Here is a 19367-nt window from a genome sequence, read left to right as displayed (position 1 = left end):
TCACTGAGCATGTGCACTCACAGGGCCGTGTGATGGGTGATCGTAGTGTCCTCTATAAGGTACTGCAGACATGTGAAAAGTTGTGTCTTGTCCCATTTGCCTTGAAAGAGAAGGTTTTAAATAAGTGTCTCAAAACTGTTTTGCTCCTCTTCTCTCCTGATCAAGGAACAGAGCTTTGTAAATCAAATACCATTTCTAGGGGCTGAGTTATCACCTGAGATGTGCCAATTGGTGCCCTGCGATGCTAAGTTTGTATGGACATAATGGTATCTCTAAACTTTTGTAGAAGTTAAGATGAGTTGAATTTGGCATGGGATGTTTTCTTTGCGTGAGTGCTTTCAGAAGTTAAAGACCACTCACATCTCCAATGATACCTGGAGAGGATGATAGCTTTCTTGATCACTATCTGTGCTTAATAGTAAAGGTTTTTTTTCCTTGCATCTTTGGCCACAGAGGTCTGCGACCATTTGCAGAAGCAGGCATCTCTGTTTCTCTCTTCTCACCCTTTTAGTCTCTGAATCCTAACCTGCTCGCAGTGGTGACCGAGAGCATGGATACTCATCATGAGCGCACCTTCATTGGAATCTATCTGATTGATGGGGTCACAGGCCGGATCATCCACTCTTCTGTGCAGAAGAAAGCGAAAGGACCCGTCCACATTGTTCATTCAGAAAACTGGGTGTTGGTAAGGACAAGTCAATGCTTTTAATGCTTTGTGTTTGAGAAAGAGAGAGGCAGTTATCTTTACTGTTGGCATATTTGCTAACCTTGCTCTCACTGACTGCTACCTCTGTGTGTTCACTTGTGCCCTACTGCCTTGCCTGGCTTCCTGATCAGTGTCTTGCCCTTTATTTTAGTACCAGTACTGGAACACGAAGGCACGCCGGAATGAGTTCACTGTGTTAGAGCTGTATGAAGGGACAGAGCAGTATAACGCTACAGCCTTCAGCTCCCTCGACCGCCCGTTCTTGCCTCAAGTCCTCCAGCAGTCCTATATCTTTCCATCTGCCATCAGTGCCATGGAGGCCACCATCACTGAACGCGGAATCACCAGCCGTCACTTGCTCAGTAAGAATTGCGTTAGGGCAGGGTGGAGGGTCTGAGTTACCTGCATGTCAAGTTTTGTATGCAAGGAAAAGATCTCTGTGCAATGTCTAGGGCAGTTATCTGCCATGGTAATTCCTGGGCTTGTTTAAAAGAAAAGTATATCTTTAGGTAGCCCGGGGCCTTCATCCTGTATATAAACTCTGTGCTTCATATATTCTTCTTGGCTGTGCCATGGTAGTTCACTCACAGGCTGCTTTTAGAACAACATTTGTATGCAGATCTATGATTCAGCTCTTCTTGTCTTTATGAGCCTGCTCTTCATGGCTGGCAGGTAATGGTGTCTCCATATTCTGTGGCATGCATCAGGAGGCCAGCTAGATTAGCCCTGCGAGCTCTACAGCAGTTCACTTCTAAGATATACTTCTTTTGATGTACAGTTGGGCTTCCCTCTGGGGCAATTCTTTCCCTTCCGAAGGCTCTGCTGGATCCTCGACGCCCAGAGATCCCTACGGAACAAAGCAGGTAGGAAAAATGCCGGAGCAGTAACTCCTTTTTTCTCCCCTCACTAAGAATGGATTAATTAAACATGGTAGCCTGGAATGGATTAATTTTTTTAGCCATTCCATCTGGCCAGTTTCACAGTAACTCTTAATCTGAATATAGTGGTTGCTGTCTTCTGGGTAATTGGATTGCATTGCTGCCAATCCAGGTTTGAGTAAACTGATGTGTAATACAGAAGTCCAGATAGGTTCTAAAAAGCATCTGTTGCCAGCATTCTGGTAATTAGTAGCCCACATAATTAACTGAGGTTCTTAGGATGATACTTCAACTGATACACTCCCAAAGCCTTGAACTGTACAAGGTCATACAACTTAAGAGCCCTAAAATCTAGCTACAGCCAGTTCTTGTGTATCAAGTTTTCCCCCCTTCCTCCCTTTATCCACCACTGAATGACCCTGCTCAACAATCCTTATAAAGATTCCAGTCTAGTATCACCAGACTTGTGAATCTCAAGTAAGACTGCAAGAGCGTTCCCTCTGTATTGTGTTGAGTTGGATTTTGATCCCCTTCTGTTGTCTTTCAGAGAAGAGAACTTGATTCCCTATTCCCCAGATGTGCAAATCCATGCTGAGAGGTTTATCAACTACAATCAAACCATATCTCGAATGAGAGGGATTTATACAGCCCCTTCTGGTCTGGAGTCTACGTGCCTGGTGAGTACAGAATAGGTGTACTTTGTAAAATCTGGCACTGAGGGATCAAAGAGGATGGTTTCAAAACTTCTTGCAAGGAGGAGGGTGTAACTTCATGATAGCTCATTATTTCATGGTTTCATGAACTGTATTTTGCTTAATTGCAACCATAGATATGGATCTGTCACTGTGTGTGTGAGACTGGATTTGTGTTTTATGCTGCCCTAACAGCTAATGGTCTCATTTAGGTTGTTGCTTATGGGCTGGACATCTACCAAACCAGAGTCTACCCGTCCAAGCAGTTTGACGTTCTGAAAGATGATTATGACTACGTGCTGATAAGCAGCGTCCTGTTTGGACTGGTTTTTGCCACCATGATTACAAAGAGACTTGCTCAAGTGAAGCTGCTGAAACGTGCGTTGCCTGCGTGAATCTTCTTGACCGTGCGTGGCGGTAAGCAGACAGGTGAAGGGGACACCGAGACTGGAAAAGAGGCTGACTGGGATTCTGAGTAGCTGATCATCTCCAGGAGTGCACACCATAAGTCGGCTTAAATATATGTTACAAACCGCACTGCTGTGAGGGAGGCAGGGATTTATATCACAGTTCTGCTGGAGGAGATTTAAAGGGAGGAGCTGCCAGTAGAGGAAATGTTTATTACCTCTAGGGAGATTTCCTTTCCAGGACAAGACATTTTAATGAGATTAAAAAGATTCATCAGTCAACCCAGGACTTTACTGAATCGGTCTGGAAAAAGAACCACCTATGACAGTTTTCTTCAAAGCCCCAAAATTTGGTGACTCCGTTATTTTTCCGGAAGCACTTTCCCCAACCTTTAACAGAGATTAACGCCAAGATATTAAGGATGAATTTTTTTCCCCTCTAGTTTGGGGTGTACTTCCAGACCACATGATGGCTTGCCTCTTACCTGCCCCAAACACAACTAAAATCTTGGTAAGAAGGAGGATCCCTTCATTAATACCTGCTGTAGTAAGAAAATCAGAGTTTGTAAATGTGAGAGCTACTGTACATGGGGCATGAGAAGAGGGGACATTGGGTAAGTTCGCCAGGAGAATATCTAAATGATGCACGCAAATGCACACTAACTGATCAGCTCGTTTAAAGAAATTGCAATGACACAAGGGGGAGTTTGAGGGAAGATATTGGTGAATAAAACTTTTCCATAGCCTTTATTTATTGCAACTGCACCGTATGGTCCTTCCTGCTTTTTAGTTTATTAAATGTTTGCACAACACAGACCTCATTGCTTGGATGTTCCTGGGGATATTTTTCTCTGGTTAAAAAAAAATATTTTGATGTGTGAGAGCAAACATGAGATGCCAGTTGCCTTGAACTGCATCTGTAAACACCCTGTGTTCACACTGAATAACTAAGTGATAACATGAAACTGGGTTTAAAAATGTTGGGGGGTTTGTTTGGGGGGTTTTTGGAGTGAAGAGACTTGCAATTTATTTTCCTTCCATGTATCATGGATGGTCATTCTTGGCATGAATTTTAATATTCAGTTTCTAATTTTAAGTTATAAGTTGTTGGGATATTAAAGGTATTTTGGCACAGCCCAATGCAGCGCTATGCAGAAATACCCAAACGAGCTCAGGTACTAGAAGCAGTGTAACTTCCTCAGTGTAGTGCTCCGTTTGGGCTAATTGTCACTTCATTAGTATCGCACTCCAGCTGGACTAAGTAGCCTGGGTGGAGTGCCTCGCTAATGCAGCTATACTATATCTGATACTCAAATAACCTTGGTTAGAAATAGCATCGCTATGGTACTACACTGTGCTGTACACAAACATACCCCAAGTGTTCACATTTATGTTGGGCAGCCTGCGTGCTGAAATGGTTGCAGCTTCGAACACTGAGCTAAAGGGCTTTGCTGCTTTGGAAGGAGCCTTTGGTGGACGTATGCTGGAGTGGGGTGTAACCAGATGGCCAGTATCTGTAACGAACTTGATTTTGTTTTCAACTGTGAAAGCGGTGTGCAGTTGTGTTGCGTCGCCTGGAGGACTGTGGGATCAGCCCTTTTGTATCCATGTGCGGGTCATCTAAATAAAAGCAGTTTGAGCAGTAGCCATGAGAAACGCCGTGTATTTCTGTGAGAACGCTGTGGTGGTCGGGGTCTGCGGCTTCCCTGTACGGTGTGTGTCATTTCCTCAGCCAGGTCACAGCACTTGTTCAAAAAGGAAACCATAAGACCTTTACCCCCTTCAATATGCATGTGTGCGTGTAAAGAATTTTTCCACCTATTTGAGTTGGTCTAAAAAAACATGCCAGATTTACCCAAAGAACCTTGTCTGCCTGTGTCCTTAGACCAACACGGCTACAACCAACACCCCTGTAACACACACGTGTGTGTATAATACATATACACACACACCTATACAGATAAGTACATATGTGTGTACATATACACCTGTCTGCAGCTTTAGAGGCGTATGTGCACGTTTATGTGTGTATGTCTTCTAGGCTGCTGCTCAGTTGAAGGTGTGTGTGTGCAGGTTTACAGGTCTGTACGTATACACGTGTGCGCGCAAGGGGAGCCCCGGATCCAGACCCACGGGTGCGAGGAGACTTAGCGCTTCCTCCCCCCCTTGCCCCGCTGGGCGCCCCGGTGACGTAACCGCCGGGCCCTGCCTACTGCGCCTGCGCAGCACGAAAGGTGCAGAGCGGCTCCTCTTCCCGGCGCCGCCAGAATTGCTGAGTCACTGCGCCTGCGCTCCAGCTGCCTTTTCCCCCCCCTCCCCTCAGGCCTATCCGTCATACGTCTGCGACGCGGTCGTGCCAGGCTCAGGGCGAGTTACGTCACTTCCCGTCCGGTTTTCCTTTCCCTCCGGAGAAGGAGGAGGTAGTGGCGGCCACAAGATGGCGGCGTCGGGCGGCGTCGGCGCGGCGGAGCCGGGCTGGGAGGTGGCGGTGCGGCCGTTGCTCTCCGCCTCCTACTCGGCCTTCGAGCTGAAGGAGCTGCCGCAGCTGCTCGCCTCGGTCATCGAGAGGTGGGCCGGGGCCGGGCGGGCCGCGCTTCCCCCCTCCACTTGCCCTAGTCGCAGTCGTCCCGGCCTGTGGCGCTTTCCCCTCCCAGCAGCCAGGCCTTGTAGCTGTCAGGAAAGCGGTCCCCGAGCCTCATTTACCTTCAGGAGGGCCCTTTATGGTTCACTTCACCCCTTTATACTCCATTTAGTGGCAATTGGTGAAACTAACGAGAAGCCCTCCCTTCCCAGGCATCCATCAGCCCAATGTCGGTTTCACGGCTGCTAAGGGCTGCAAGGGACCTTGCAGATCATCCGCTCCTTCCTGCCCCCCGGCACCGGGCAGGAAAGACACCTGGGGTCAAATGACCCCAGCGAGGTGGGCGTCAAGAGAGGGGGGGGTTTAAAGATCCCTGGGGCAAGAGACTGCCCGCTCCAAACCCTCCCCGCTCGGCTTGTCACGAAGCATTTCCTAATTCCTAGCCTGAAGCGATCTTCAGTCGGGTTGCGCCTGTTATTTCTTGTCCTCCCCTTGGTGAATCCCAATCCCCGACGTGCACCCTGGTGTACTTATAGGCTGCCACCAAGTCAGTGTCGTCCCCGTCCGTGTGTGTCATCGTCCGCGCCCCCCCTCGAGCCTTGTCTTCTCCAGGCCGAACAGTCCCAAGTCCCTCAGCCTCTCCTCATATGTCTTGGTCTCCTCCAGACCTCTGGTTTTAAGGCTCCTATTAGAGGCATAACCTCTGGGAGATCAAGTAAGGAGCCTCACTAAGGGGTGTTCCTGTAATTAATGGGCACTATTTGCATTGAGATGGGGCAGGTGCGTACTCAGGGCAGTACGTAGCCTTTCTTCGGCCCCGAGTCTGTGTATTTAAGCATGGTGCACTGGATGCGAAGATGAGATGGGGCAGGTGCGTACTCGGGGCAGTACGTAACCTTTCTTTGGCCCCGAGTCTGTGTATTTAAGCGCGGGACACTGGATGCGAAGAGTCACAGAGCTGTCAGCAGTCACGTAGCTGTTGTATAAGCTGAGCTGTTCTAGTTTCCTCTCGCCGCGTTAGGTTTGCTGTTATAATCGCTCCAGTAGGATCAAGCGCTTTCCCGCCTCTGTCCTAGACAGGTTTCCCTTGCTTTATGCAAGTTCTGTACGTGCAAATTCGCTGTTGTGCAATGACCCTTTTATACCAAAAATTTGTTATATGCGAGGTATAGTCACGCTTGTGTGATCGGTGTGATGGAAGCCCGCAGTCAGCTGCTTTGTGCGGTGCATTGTGAGAGCAACGAGCTCCAAAATGTGGTCTCCTGTGTGGATCTGTGCTCCTCGCTTGTTGTCCGTAACATGTGTCTGTAGTTGCCATTCCCATTATGGTAACATTCACCACCACCATGTGCTCACGTATTGTCTGCTGCTGGTGAGTATCAAACTTGTCTTGTAAAAGTGGTAGAAACGGGTCTGGGGGTCAGTACAGTCGAGGTCTTGGAAAATATCCCTATTAGTTACTCTGTCAAGTGTGTTCCCTTTATGCGGATTTGAGTTCTGCGCCATTTTCCAGGAATGCATGTACAGTATAAAGCTAGGGGTGGGCAATTATTTCGTGTGGAGGGCTGCTTACTGAGTTTTGGCAAGGCATTGAAGGCTGCATGACAGGCAGGCAGGGGCAGATAAATATTAACTTTCTAAATTTTTAGGGACCCTGCGGGCCAGATAGAATGGCCTGGCAGGCCGCATCCAGCCCGTGGGCTGCATTTTGCCCACCCCTGGTATAAAGCAAGGGAAACCTGTACAGCCAGTGAGGTTCCAATTGATAGTTCAGTTTTTCCTCACTAGTATCCAAGTGCACAGCGTTGCCTTTTGTGCTATTTCTGTTATTTGAGCTCATGCCATTCTTTCCGTATTTTATCTTGATCTCACCTTAATTGACAGTGTCCCCATCTCCCTGTCACTACCACACTGCTGTTTTTTATGCCGGTGAAAATATTATACAAAACCAGTCCCAAGACCAGTGCTTGAGAAACCTGCTGCCACCAAGTTGTTTCCCTGTTTAAGAAGCTCCTTTATTGTTTTACTGCAGTTTGGATAAGTGAGTTCTTCTGCAATTCCTTTAGTGAAAGAATTGAGTGTCAGATTAGTCTGGCACAAACTACTTTGAGTTAAATACCTGTCTCCCTATATCCTTTTCTTCAACATCTCTTCTAGAGCTCCTTGATGCTGTTGAGGTCAGATTTGTTGGCTTGCAGTTGTCTGAATCATGATTTCCTCCTCCTCAGATATAGGCACTATATTCACTATTTTCCAATCATACGGTACTGCCTGTGGCTTGCTACATGAATCAAAAATATCTGCTACTGGTCTTGTCATTTCATATACCATTTTTTCCCAGAAGTCTGGGATGGAGGTTGTCTAGTTCCCTCAACTTGAATGCATTAAGCCCCTTGAGTTGTGCTTCTGCTTTGGTTGTTCATTTTCATTTTCGGACCCTCATTCCCATTGTTCACCTTGGTTTTGCCTCTGCTGTCAGCATCTCTGTCATTAGACTAATTGATGTGGATTTGTGTTTTGCCACTGTCCTATATTTATTTAGAAGGCGAGGGGAAAAATTTCCTCATAAGGCAAAGCTAATATCTAAGGCCAGTCTCTTTTTACCAGAAAGCTGGATATGTCTCGTTCTGAACGCATGGGACAGCTGCCATTGGGAATACTTCCTGGAATTATTAGTTTAATGCATGACTGCTTTCTAAATAGCTTATTTTTGTAGCCTAAAACATTAGGCATGAATACTGGAGCACTGTTCCTAGTTCCAAAAAAATGTCACTCACCACAATTGCATATTAGGAAGCAAAAACCAAACTTTACATATTAGGAAGATGATAAAATAAGTTGCTGCATTTAGCTGGTCATAATAAAGTGAATGCCACAAATCACAGGCAGTCTGTCTGTATGTGCATATGCAGTAACCCACCAAAAACTTGTGTATATATTTATGCCATTCAAGAACCTTCTTGGCATGTTGTGCTGTGGATGGTTGGCCTTTCTCTTGCGGTTCTTACCTTCTTAGTATGCACAATCCTTGTTACATCAGGAATATGCCCACAACAGAAATACTAAGAACTGAATGGCTGCATTTGATCTCTTGTATTTCTATGAATAATGAAAACGTTGGCTTGACTTTCTCACTTAGACCGGTGGTTCATTAACCTCTTTATTGTAAAGAGCACAGTTCTCAGCAGGCTTGACCCTGTGAAGTATTGAATGCCCTCCAAAACCACTGAAATTGGTGTTCAGGGGCCCTTGGAGCATTGCAGGTTTTGGCCTCATAGTTCATACTGTGTTGCTGCTTGGCCCCCCCAGACATGAGAACCTTTTATGGGGGAGGGGGAAATATAAGTTAGCTTGTACAAAAATATTTTAAAACAGGCTGATCTGTTACAAGGCCGATCAGTAGTCTTTGTTTAAAATACAGCAGTAAAATGTGGTATAATTACATTATTAAAAAAAAAATGCAACATTTTCTAAAGGTTGTGTCACATATTACATGCAAGTATCACAGTGATGAGCATGGTGTCCTGCAGTTAAAATAAGTACAGAACACAATCATTACATTTTGGAATAGCTTTCCAGAATAAACTTGGGTTACTTGTTATCCTAGAAGCTGCTGCTTTTCATAGTTTAGCTCATGCATTGACAGATTCATGCAGTTTCCCTAGTAGCCAGCTTGTTCAGGAGTCTGGTTTCAGCCTTCTGATTTAAATGTGCACAATTAAATTTGAATTACACTGTTAATGAGTTAATGACTTGAACAGGGCACTACCAGCTTGGGTGCCTACAATGAAAGGAGGGGGGTCAGAAAGGGTGCCTGCGGCAGGGTCAAATAGAACAGACTGAACAGAAGGTTAAGTTAAGAAAACTTTTTGGGTACATCGCCTTGAGGTGGAAGCTGGTTTTTATGACAGCAACACAGAAGGGGTCTCTTCCCAAAATGTTAAAGCCAATAGGAGCAGAATTGTATCTAGAAAGTACAATAAGGCCTTGCTTATGCCTAGGATCTCTGGGCATTAATAGCAATCAGGACTTTTGTATTCTAGCAAAGTGACATCTGATAGCGACCCATGGATTACACCTCGATGGTGTTACCAACTCCTGAAAGGAGGAATTGCACAGAGTCACTAGATACGTTGCTCAGGAGGTTTTGTAAAACCACAAACATGTCAGTAGACAAGTTAAAATATTATGTGTAGTTAAATTAATATAGGATCCCTACCAAGCATTTTATCACTATGGTTGTTGTGGTAAGGAATATTCAACATCATTGAAGCATTAGTGCCCAATGAACATTACAAAACTTGGCTTTTTATTGTGCTTCATTATTTGCAGAACAGTCAGTCCAGCTCATTAAAAATGAAGCTATTAGTGTGGCCCAGTAGGATGTAAATGCTATTAATTTGTCTCAAGTGCTGCCTTCTACTTTTAAATGCCATTTCTTTCTTTAGTAACAATTTGACTTTCAAATAATTAAAACAAAAAAATATCTCTCAGCTTCAATCAGAAGCGCACTGAATTTCTTTCCCCTGAACTGATCCAGGTCCTTTATCTTTATCCTCATGTTCTTGTTGGGTCTAGAATATCTCTCAATGTGCCTTGGACAACAGAGCAACAGCAGGAGTTCAGAGGAGCTGCCGAATTGTTGGACATGCTGTTATGCTCACATTGTTCTTGCTTGTTCTCCTTAAAATTCATCGTCTTAAAACCGCTGCTGTTGCTTTACAGTGCAGCACAAAGAGGTGGAGAACCAACATGTGCAACTGAATCTGACCACACAAGTCTGCTTTCAAAAGAGCACCTCTAGATTCCTGAGCTCTGGGTCCATAGGGAAGCAGACCTTCCTTAATTACAAGAGCGAGTTGTGCGTGGAGCTTCCAAACTGAAAACAAAAAAAGACCAAATGCTAACCTAGGTCCACACAGATCCCATTAATGTCACAGGATTCGTTTTTATCTGAAAGGGATTTATAACTTGAGAGTCAAACGCTGACAAGTGTTAGAAAAGGGGAATCTTTCAAAATCAGTGGTATTCTTTCACTGAATGTCTTGAAGGCATTGGACTTTAACTGACTTCCTGTCTGTCGAAAAGCAAAAGAAAGTAGTTTTGACTTCAAAGCTTCCTCCAGTCAAGAGGGAACGTGGTGTGGTTTATTCTGTTTCAGGCATGTTTCCTAACATGGCAGTAAAACATGATTCAAAATAGAGAAAAGAGGAAATGACGGCATAATTTTGTTGACTGCACAGATTATTAGTAGGGAACTGGGTCCCTCTTCTCTCCTCCCCATAGTTCAAAATTACACAATTGTACAGCTCTGTTAAGAGTGCAGTGTGTTTTGATAGTAGAGTCAAGAAGCTTCACCAGGATCCTTGCTGTTTTCCACTTTTTGTCCTTTTAATGGTTGGAGCGTGTCCCTTTCTTCATGCTGATATTTCTCTCTCTTACCCTTTGATTTCTTGGACAGCTGATCAGCGAGCGGATTGTTTGCTGGCTTTGTTTCTCTGTATGCTGTACCTGAACATGGTCGTGGCATGCACCAGCGGGTGAAAAATGTCTGAATGAAAGAGTGCTTTGAGCAATCTTTATAAATCCCTCTCTTCTTCCACAGCAGCTGTGTTTTGAGCAAGGTGAAGTCATTGATACAGTCAGACAGAAGAGGGCACAAAGTATTGGAGGGGAAAGGAGACATTCAGAGGAAGGTTATTCTTGCAGTAAAAACACTGGATTGGGTCTTCAGACTTGCACAATAGTGTCGAGATTGTAGTTGAGGCCTTGAGATGCTGTTGAAATATAAATGACTGAACTTTCCTAGTGCGGTGGGGCAATCCTGCCCTCCCGCCCGCCAGAATGCAACAGGTTTTATTTTTAACTTGTGTGAGTATGGGCTTTGCCGAGAAGTTTAGAGATTGGTCCAGCAGCCTCCCAGCTCTGCTGAAGTGAGGCATTCCTGGGTTTGAACTGAAGTATCCTGAGTTTTTTGCTTGAAGTGTTCAGGCATTCAGTCCACGGTCGCATTCATTTGTGTCTAGTAAGTGGGGAGAGTATAAACTGCCCAGAGAGCCAGAGAGAGAGAAATCTTTGTTTTGATATTGCATCTAGATGGCTCGTTGGGGCTGATAGTATGGCATATATAGTTTTTAAAATCTTTTCGAAATCTCTTTACTAGGTCAGTACTGAATGACAATAACTGCCATCTGATGGCCGGAGTAAAATGAGTTCTGGTATCTAGTAGACAGGATAGCCACATCACACAGTATCACCACAATTGGCACAGCCTTAATAGTCACGGGATAACTAAAGGGCTGGATCAGCCGTGGAAACGAGCCCTTCTCAGCCCTAGAGAGTTCTGCTCATACTTGCATTCAGGCACATCGGTGGGTTAGTGTGCGTGGTTTGCCCTGATGCGGCCACTACTGCGTCTTTTCTGTGGACGGGGCATTTTCATTTTCCTTACCTGTCAAGCCTCATCAAGGAAAAGCACATCTCTCACGTAAAAGTTGTAATGTGCAAGGGTGTATTTTGGCTTTATTTTTACTCTCCCATTTGAAGTGATTCCAGGCATTCACTTTTTCCTCACTGTGGTGTGGACGTAGGTGGGAAATGTAGCAAAATCATAACGGGACCTTTGAGGTTGCACATCTCTGCCACTGGGACAGGTTATTGTAGATGTGCTTTTTTCCCCCGCAATTTTTTTTTTATAAATTATCAAACATCCCTTTTCCTCTCCTCACTTCACAAGTTAGGTTTTCTGTTGCCACCATTATGCAACTGCTTGTTTTGAACCTTCCAGGCTGCAGAATTGCATAAGCTGTAGTCGCCTCTGTTCTTTGATAGAGAAAGAATGCAAGCGCTTCCAGTCTTGGCAAACCCTGTCTGGCATTAACAAAACAAGCAGTACAAACTTCACAGGCTGCTGAGATGGGAGCGACCTTCTGCTGGAGAATTATAGATGGGGACCTTGAGAGAGATGGGAAAAGGCGCCCGACTGGGAGGCACAGGGCAAGACGTTTGTCACTTTCTCGTCTTCAGTCTGTTGCATGGTTTTCTGATCTCCCTGCTTGTGGGGAAGTCAGCATTTGATGATGCCTGCAGTGGGTTTCAGGGAAGAGGAGAGATGCTGCACCATTTGGAAAAAAATAAAAATTTACCCCAGATATCTTAGGTGAAATGTATATTTGGGATTAAATACCCCTCGTCTTACCCGTTTTTATCTTGCCTATGTTCTTAAGCGCTTCACATTTTCAAAGGATTGTATGAAGGCACTCTGTCACTGTGGAACTGATTTCCATTCCTGTTATGTTCTCTAATTACAGCGAATCTGAAATCCTGCACCACGACAAGCAATACGAGCCCTTCTACTCCTCCTTCGTTGCACTCTCCACACATTACATCACGACTGTGTGTGGCCTAAGTAAGTGCTCAATATGCTTTGTCTCCTGTCTTGTCTAAGGATTGAAATATAGTATACAGTGTTGCCATCCTTTGGGTGTTTCTTCAAGTCCTCTTTCTGAACTCTGACCAGTTGATTTTTTTTTTTTTTTTCCTCCAGTTCATTGGCTGAGGTTGGAGAAAAATCATTTTGCATCGCATGAAATGTTTCACTACCTTTTGGGATTTTTTAAAACCTTTTAAATTAAAAGTTGTAGTAAAATTAATCTTGGTGCCGTTCTGAAAATTAGAACTATTTGGTGGTTTTGGAGTGATGTTGTAGCCATGAAAGTCCAGGAAATATGCAAGAGGCAAGAATAACTATGGGTGATACCTTTTATTGGACCAACTGCATGGTTGGGATAGACTTGGACAAACCTTTGAATATGGTGCATGCCTCTTCAGGTCTCACTGCACTCAGAAGCTTGTCCAAGTCTATCCCAATCACACAGCTGGTCCAATAAACAATATCACCTGCAAAAATCTGTAAAACTATTTGACTTTTTCAGAATCTTTTTAGCTTCTTTCTTTCTTTCTTTTGGATGAAACAACTTAATAAATTCAACAAAAATTTACCCATCGTTTGTCAGCCGGATTTGAATTTTTTTTTTTGGTAGCTCTAGTGTCAGTGAAATTTAATACACAGCTAGTGGTGAACTCTTTACTCTAAAGCTTTTCTCATTATTATTGAGTGAAGCTTTTTGGGTCAGTATAATACAAAACAGAAGCTGCTGTTACAGCATCCCTCATATCTATCATTTGTAGTATTTACAGCTGGATTGATGGGTGTTGTCCTTGTTTGACAGATGTTTCTTGTATATTATTATCTAATAAGAAATAAACTAAACTTAATCCTTTTATTTTAGGATAATGTTACTTTGCAAGTGGTTTTGTTGAAGTTATTTGGTTTAATTGTGGAATGAGGCCTTATTCAAAAGTAGCTGTATCAGACTCGGAGCAAGGAGAGAGATAATGTATATCTGTCTCCATTGCATAATGTTTTTGTCAGTAACTTTAAGAATTCGTTATCCTGTATTTTGAGATGTCACAGTTGATTGATACAGGATTCTTATTTTCTCAGTACCCAGGAACCAACTGCAGTCAGTGGCAGCTGCTTGTAAAGTCCTGATTGAATTCTCACTACTGCGACTTGAAAACCCAGATGAGGCATGTGCTGTTTCACAGGTGAGTAGAAGGCTGGATTTTATGAGTGGAAGCTGAGTGGTATCAGCACAGAAAGGATGCTCAGTCCTTTGCTTCTAGGGGCTTGCTGTCATGAAATTCTGGGAACTCTTGTACAAGGCAAAATTATTCTGTAAACATTTAATAGCTTTGAGTAAAGTCTGTAATATCCTGTGTATCCCTTGTGGTTTCCTGCTTGCTGGCATTATGATGAGCAGTGTGATTAAGTAGGCTTCAAGGAGCTCAGCTGACCTGCTTGCATTGAGATTACCTGTACTAAAGCAAAGAAGAGGAAACAGTGATTTGAGCGATGCCCCTAAATTACCAACTTGACTGTTCTTGTGCAAGAAACAATCTTCAACTGTGCATTCATATCCTAGGGAGAGTTTGACTTGGCCCATTTTCTCTATGGGAGTTTTGACAGTTAATGAAAATATTTATGTGCAAGTTAGTTGCTAAATTTGAAGGACATGGTCAGGTGTTTCCTCTGAGCCTGTGTGCATTGTAGGGAAGGGTGTTATTCAGTAGCAAGCAGAAGGGACAGTTTCAGTGACCCGAATTATCCATCGTTCATTCCCCTTCATACTCTTAGATTGGCTCTTTTGAGAGCTTGTGAAGATGAAGGAATTGCAAGCTGAAGCATTTGGATTTAATTTGATGTTTCTCATTTTTCTAGAAACACCTGATTCTGCTAATCAAGGGGCTTTGCACTGGCTGTAGCCGCCTGGACAGAACTGAAATCATAACTTTCACAGCAATGATGAAATCAGCCAAGCTGCCTCAGACTGTTAAAACCCTCTCTGATGGTAGGTACCTCATTCGAAGCCTAGTCAACACTTGCTTCCAAGCAACACTTCCCTGGTGTATGTGAAGCATTGTGTTCTTCCTGCCCTTGACCTATGGAATTGACCCTCGACTTCTGTCCATGCAGTGGAGGATCAGAAGGAGCTGGCTTCCCCAGTGAGCCCTGAACTGCGACAGAAGGAGGTGCAGATGAACTTCCTGAATCAGTTGACATCGGTGTTTAACCCTAGAGTGACAGCATCACCATCTCTTGCTCCAGAGACCCAGGTGAAGAGTCAGCCTTTGTATGAAAGTGTTGTGGTTCTGATGCCACAAATGTGGGTACAGAGAACCTCAGATAATGCTTTTCTACATTGGTTAAATTCCTGTGCTTGCTGGATTGCGGGGGGAAAGTACAGTACGTGTGGTGGTGGTTGACTTAGCTCACCTTATGGAAAGTTAACATCTTCATAGATCGCATATGGCTTTTCTGTGTAAGATGAGCTTCAGTTCCATTAAGACATGTCCTGTAGTATTCTATATTTTAGATGCCAATTGCCTTGTATCTCTATGTCTGCTTGTCTGTCAGGTGGAAGGAGAAAGTGAGGATCAAACATCTACTGACCAAGCTTCTGCAGCAAAGACAAAAAGTATCTTCATTGCCCAGAATGTAGCCAGTCTGCAAGAGCTAGGTAAGAATGAGCTTTCAGTTTAAAAAACAAAAATGTGCCCTTGAAAGGTGCTGGGCCAGCAGCCTTGGAGCCACTTCGTAGTACAAACCTATTCCACTTCCAGTTCTAGGTCTCTGTGCTGAGGCAGCCAGCAGAGGTGACAGCTGTGTTGTGGACCCTTGTTCATTGTGAACAGGAAGGAGTCAAGGATTCACTTTAATGCACAGAACTTTGGCATATTCATTTTGTGGGGGACAGTGTAAAATGGTCTGGGGAATAACACTGACTGGGCTTGGGTGGGGGAAGGCTTAAGGGAGGGGAATAGGAGCCTTTGCTCTCACATAAAATGGACTCAAGATCTTCCACCTGGCTGGGTGAACACCCATTAAAGGTTGAGGGTTTGGTTTGTGGTGTGTCTAAACAAGGTTTACGTCTTTTTCTTCCTGTGGTTTTCAACCTTTTTATCTTCAAGGCATCCCACTTCCTTCCCCTCCAATAACGTTTATCTGAATTTTGCGGCACCCCAGCTAAGAATCACTGGGCTGGAATCTCAATTCCGGAAAGATAAGGAGGGGTGCTTCGAGGCCAGAAAGTTTGAGAACCACTGATCTAGTTGGTGCCAGGTGCGGGTGTTGGGAGCACAACCTAACCTTGATGTGCCCTGCTCTTTCCACTGTTCTACCCCTCTGTCTACCCGAGAGGACAAGGGCAGCCCCCACTGTTAAGCCTGCTCCTGCAGGGTCTCACATGATGGTGACTGCTCTCTGGTGCCTCCCACTGGCCCCAGGAGCATGGGAGGAGTGGAGGGGAAAAGCTGGGTTACAAAGTGTGGCTCTGGTTCCGCATCCATCTGTTTGCCACCATGTAGGTGGGACACATTGTTGGGAGCATCAGGGCTGCCGGAAGGGTAGCAGATGTGGCAGTCCTTAGCTCAGTGGCACCTGTAGCTGCTGCTCTATCCAGGGCAGGCTCAGGGCACTGGAGAGGCGGAGGAGAGCATTTGCCTTCTCACTCAAGCTGGGGGCATGGAGCCCTCACTGAGAATCAATGCTCTATTCCATTAGGGACATCGCTGTGACTTATGTCTGTTTCCTCGCAACAAAACTGCCTGGAGTGTGTTACTAGAGACAGTGCCACAGGAAAAGCGTGGGCAAAACATTGAATTCCCATGGGCTTAAGCTAATGGCTTAGCCACTCTGCACTGTTGATTGCAGTCTCAAATCTAGCCTATGAAATGATGCAGGTAAAATGCTTTTCCCTTGTCCTTGCTTTTGTTCTGCTAGGTGGCTCTGAAAAGCTGCTGAGGGTGTGCCTGAACCTCCCTTACTTTTTGCGCTACATAAATCGATTTCAGGATGCCGTGTCAGCCAACTCCTTTTTCATTATGCCAGCCACTGTAGCAGATGCCACGGCAGTTCGCAATGGGTAAGATGCTTCAGTCTCTTCTTCTGTTCACAGTGGGAGCACTGCCTGAACACACATGACACAGTATGGGCCACTGTGTCTCCCTTATCCATTGTTTGATGCCAGAAAGTCCTTTCTAGAGCACGCTGTGCAGTTCCTAAGCCTAACTTCAATGCTTGTTGTAGGTTTCACTCGCTGGTGATAGATGTGACGATGGCACTGGACACTCTGTCTCTTCCTGTATTGGAGCCTCTCACTCCCACACGGCTGCAGGATGTGACTGTTCTGGCCCTTAGCTGTCTCTATGCAGGTGAATGAATATCCTTTGGAAGGACTGGGCTTCTGGAAAGCTGAATTCTCTTGCCTTTCTCCACTGTCATTGGAGCCCTCTGTAGCTCTGCATCTTCTGTGCCTTATAACCTGCACCCTTAAGGCCCAGACCATGACCTCTGTCCTCTGTGCTGATGGAGGACTGGACAGGACACCCTTTGAATGATGACAGTACTGGTTTTTTGAATGGATGGAGTTATCAAGCCATGCTTTCTCCCCAAGGGTTTGAATATGCTCTCTGAATACAACGTTCCCCGGCAATACAGCTAATTGTTAAATGACATTTATGTTCTTTAAGTGTGAAGGCTGAGTCCTCAAATACACAAGTACATGAGTAGAGTTGGCAGTCCAGACCTTCAGAGGTACAAACCCAATAGATTGCTCCATGTGGCTGTCTTCTGCTGTGGTTCATTATTCCAAAATCTATAGTTTTAGATCTGCTGACGACCTCCAGAATTCAACCCTGTTTCTCAAGAGTGGCATTAGCACCCCAAAATTGTAGTAATGTAATCAATTAGGGACAGATTGTTAACAGTGATTAAGTGCCCACATTCCACTGATTTCAAAGGGAGCTGGGCACATAAATGCCTTTATTACTCTAAATGGCAAACTTCTGAAGTATTTTGCTCCATTAGGAAATGGAGTATTTTGTATCTTGCTCCTTCCAAGGGAGGTGGTGCTGGCCCCTACCCTGGGGATCTTTAAGAAGAGGCTGGATACTTACCTGGCTGGACTCATTTGAGTCCCGTTTTTGTTTTTAGGGTTTGTTGTGTTTTTTTTGGGGTTGTTCTCCCGCCCTGGCAGGGGGTCGGGCTAGAAGATCTATTAGGTCCCTTCCGACCCTGAAACTATGAAACTATGAATATCCACTGCTCATTTTATGAATCAGATTGTATGAAATTTTCTTTTTGGGGGGGGTTGAAATTTTTTTTCTCTCGTTAAATTGACAGAATGACTATTTCTGTCCTAGTCAAATCCACATGTACTTTTTACCCCCCTTGACTCTGTGCATGTGTGTGCGTGATATTCAATATAGAGTTCCAAGGCTGGCTCTTAAATGTACCATGTTCCTTTTGCTCTCTCCTTTGTTCAGGTGTGAGTGTGGCAACATGCATGGCCATCCTACATGTTGGCAGCACACAGCAAGTACGAACTGGGTCCACTAGTTCTAAGGAAGAAGATTATGAAAATGATGCTGCCACTATTGTACAGAAATGTGTAAGTAGATGACATGGAGGGAAACTGTTTGAGGGAGAACAGTCTTGTGTTCACTTGTTTCTGTCAAGGAAGCAAGGGATCAGCTGGAAATGCATAGTCTGGGGCTTGCACAGAAGAACTCTTTTTGCTTATTGGATATTTTATTTATCTGGGTCACTTTCTGCTCCCCTTGTTTCCTTCTGATACAAAAGAAAGGTTGATACTGATGTAAGCTCTGTAACGTCTTAGAGCTTGCATTAGGGTGGGCAATTGTTGAGGGGGCAGAAGAAGCTTGAGAGGGGAGTGTGAGTAGTGTACAGAATGGTTTAGCGACACCCTGTCAGATAACATCATGGTTACAAAGAGTGCTGGGTTTTCTTTCAGCTTGAAATCTATGAAATGATTGGGCAGGCCATCAGCAACTCACGCCGTGCAGGGGGGGAGGTAAGAATGGATCTCCTTGTGAAACTTTCTCACTTTACAACCTTGGTGGGTGGTGTGTTTGTTCAGTTGGATTCACACAACTGTCCATTTTTTGTTTTGCTTTTGGTTCAATAGCATTACCAGAATTTCCAGCTGCTTGGTGCTTGGTGTTTGCTAAACAGCCTCTTCCTCATCTTGAACCTCAGTCCTACAGCCTTAGCCGATAAAGGAAAGGAGAAAGACCCATTGGCTGCTCTTCGTGTCAGAGACATCATTGCTCGAACAAAAGAGGGAGTTGGGTCTCCCAAACTAGGCCCTGGGAAAGGGTATGTGATTACCCCACTGAGTCGACCAGTTTCTGTGCATCACTGTGGTTATTGCTTTGGTGTGAAATCTCTGCAGCTCTGGAATCTGGCTGGTTTCGTGAAGACACTTGTTCTTTTCATGTTTTGGTCCATTCACTTTCCTTTATCCAATTTTCTGCCTTTTCAGTTTAACAAAGCAATTTCTCAGTCATCTTACTCAACTTAATCTTTTTTCACCAATTACATGTCAGCCAGCACTTAGATTCTTCTAAGCGGTTTTTTAATCTACAAAACAATCTGAAGGTTCCACTTGAGGCTTAGCCTGACTGCTTTCTGTTCTCAAGGGGGAGTTGCTTGTTCTGGGCTGGGTGAAGGCACAGTTG

At 44.7% G+C, this 19367-nt stretch overlaps 2 protein-coding genes across 10 annotated transcripts in view; both read left to right on the top strand.

The window, feature by feature from the left end:
* Positions 1-2671, top strand: part of EMC1 (ER membrane protein complex subunit 1) — a 17369-nt gene extending 14698 nt beyond the window's left edge. The window contains 6 exon segments of the mRNA XM_006031493.2: positions 1-59; positions 512-685; positions 858-1068; positions 1485-1569; positions 2132-2261; positions 2489-2671. The exon segment at positions 1-59 is cut by the window's left edge and continues 20 nt beyond it. Of these exon segments, the coding sequence (XP_006031555.2) occupies positions 1-59; positions 512-685; positions 858-1068; positions 1485-1569; positions 2132-2261; positions 2489-2671 (842 nt within the window).
* A 2415-nt stretch (positions 2672-5086) lies between these two features.
* UBR4 (ubiquitin protein ligase E3 component n-recognin 4) overlaps positions 5087-19367 on the top strand; it is a 101452-nt gene continuing 87171 nt past the window's right edge. For all 9 annotated transcript variants that reach the window (XM_025213129.1, XM_025213126.1, XM_025213123.1 and 6 more), the window contains exons 1-11: positions 5087-5251; positions 12575-12672; positions 13771-13874; positions 14548-14677; positions 14803-14942; positions 15244-15346; positions 16609-16750; positions 16915-17039; positions 18153-18277; positions 18641-18700; positions 18815-19005. In XM_025213129.1, the coding sequence (XP_025068914.1) occupies positions 5121-5251; positions 12575-12672; positions 13771-13874; positions 14548-14677; positions 14803-14942; positions 15244-15346; positions 16609-16750; positions 16915-17039; positions 18153-18277; positions 18641-18700; positions 18815-19005 (1349 nt within the window). In that variant the 5' untranslated portion in view covers positions 5087-5120. The remainder of the gene's footprint in view (positions 5252-12574; positions 12673-13770; positions 13875-14547; positions 14678-14802; positions 14943-15243; positions 15347-16608; positions 16751-16914; positions 17040-18152; positions 18278-18640; positions 18701-18814; positions 19006-19367) is intronic.

Source organism: Alligator sinensis, unplaced genomic scaffold (assembly GCF_000455745.1).
Source record: "Alligator sinensis unplaced genomic scaffold, ASM45574v1 scaffold1719_1, whole genome shotgun sequence".
NCBI classification, from domain to species: domain Eukaryota; kingdom Metazoa; phylum Chordata; order Crocodylia; family Alligatoridae; genus Alligator; species Alligator sinensis.
This window is presented reverse-complemented; position numbering and strand designations above follow the sequence as displayed.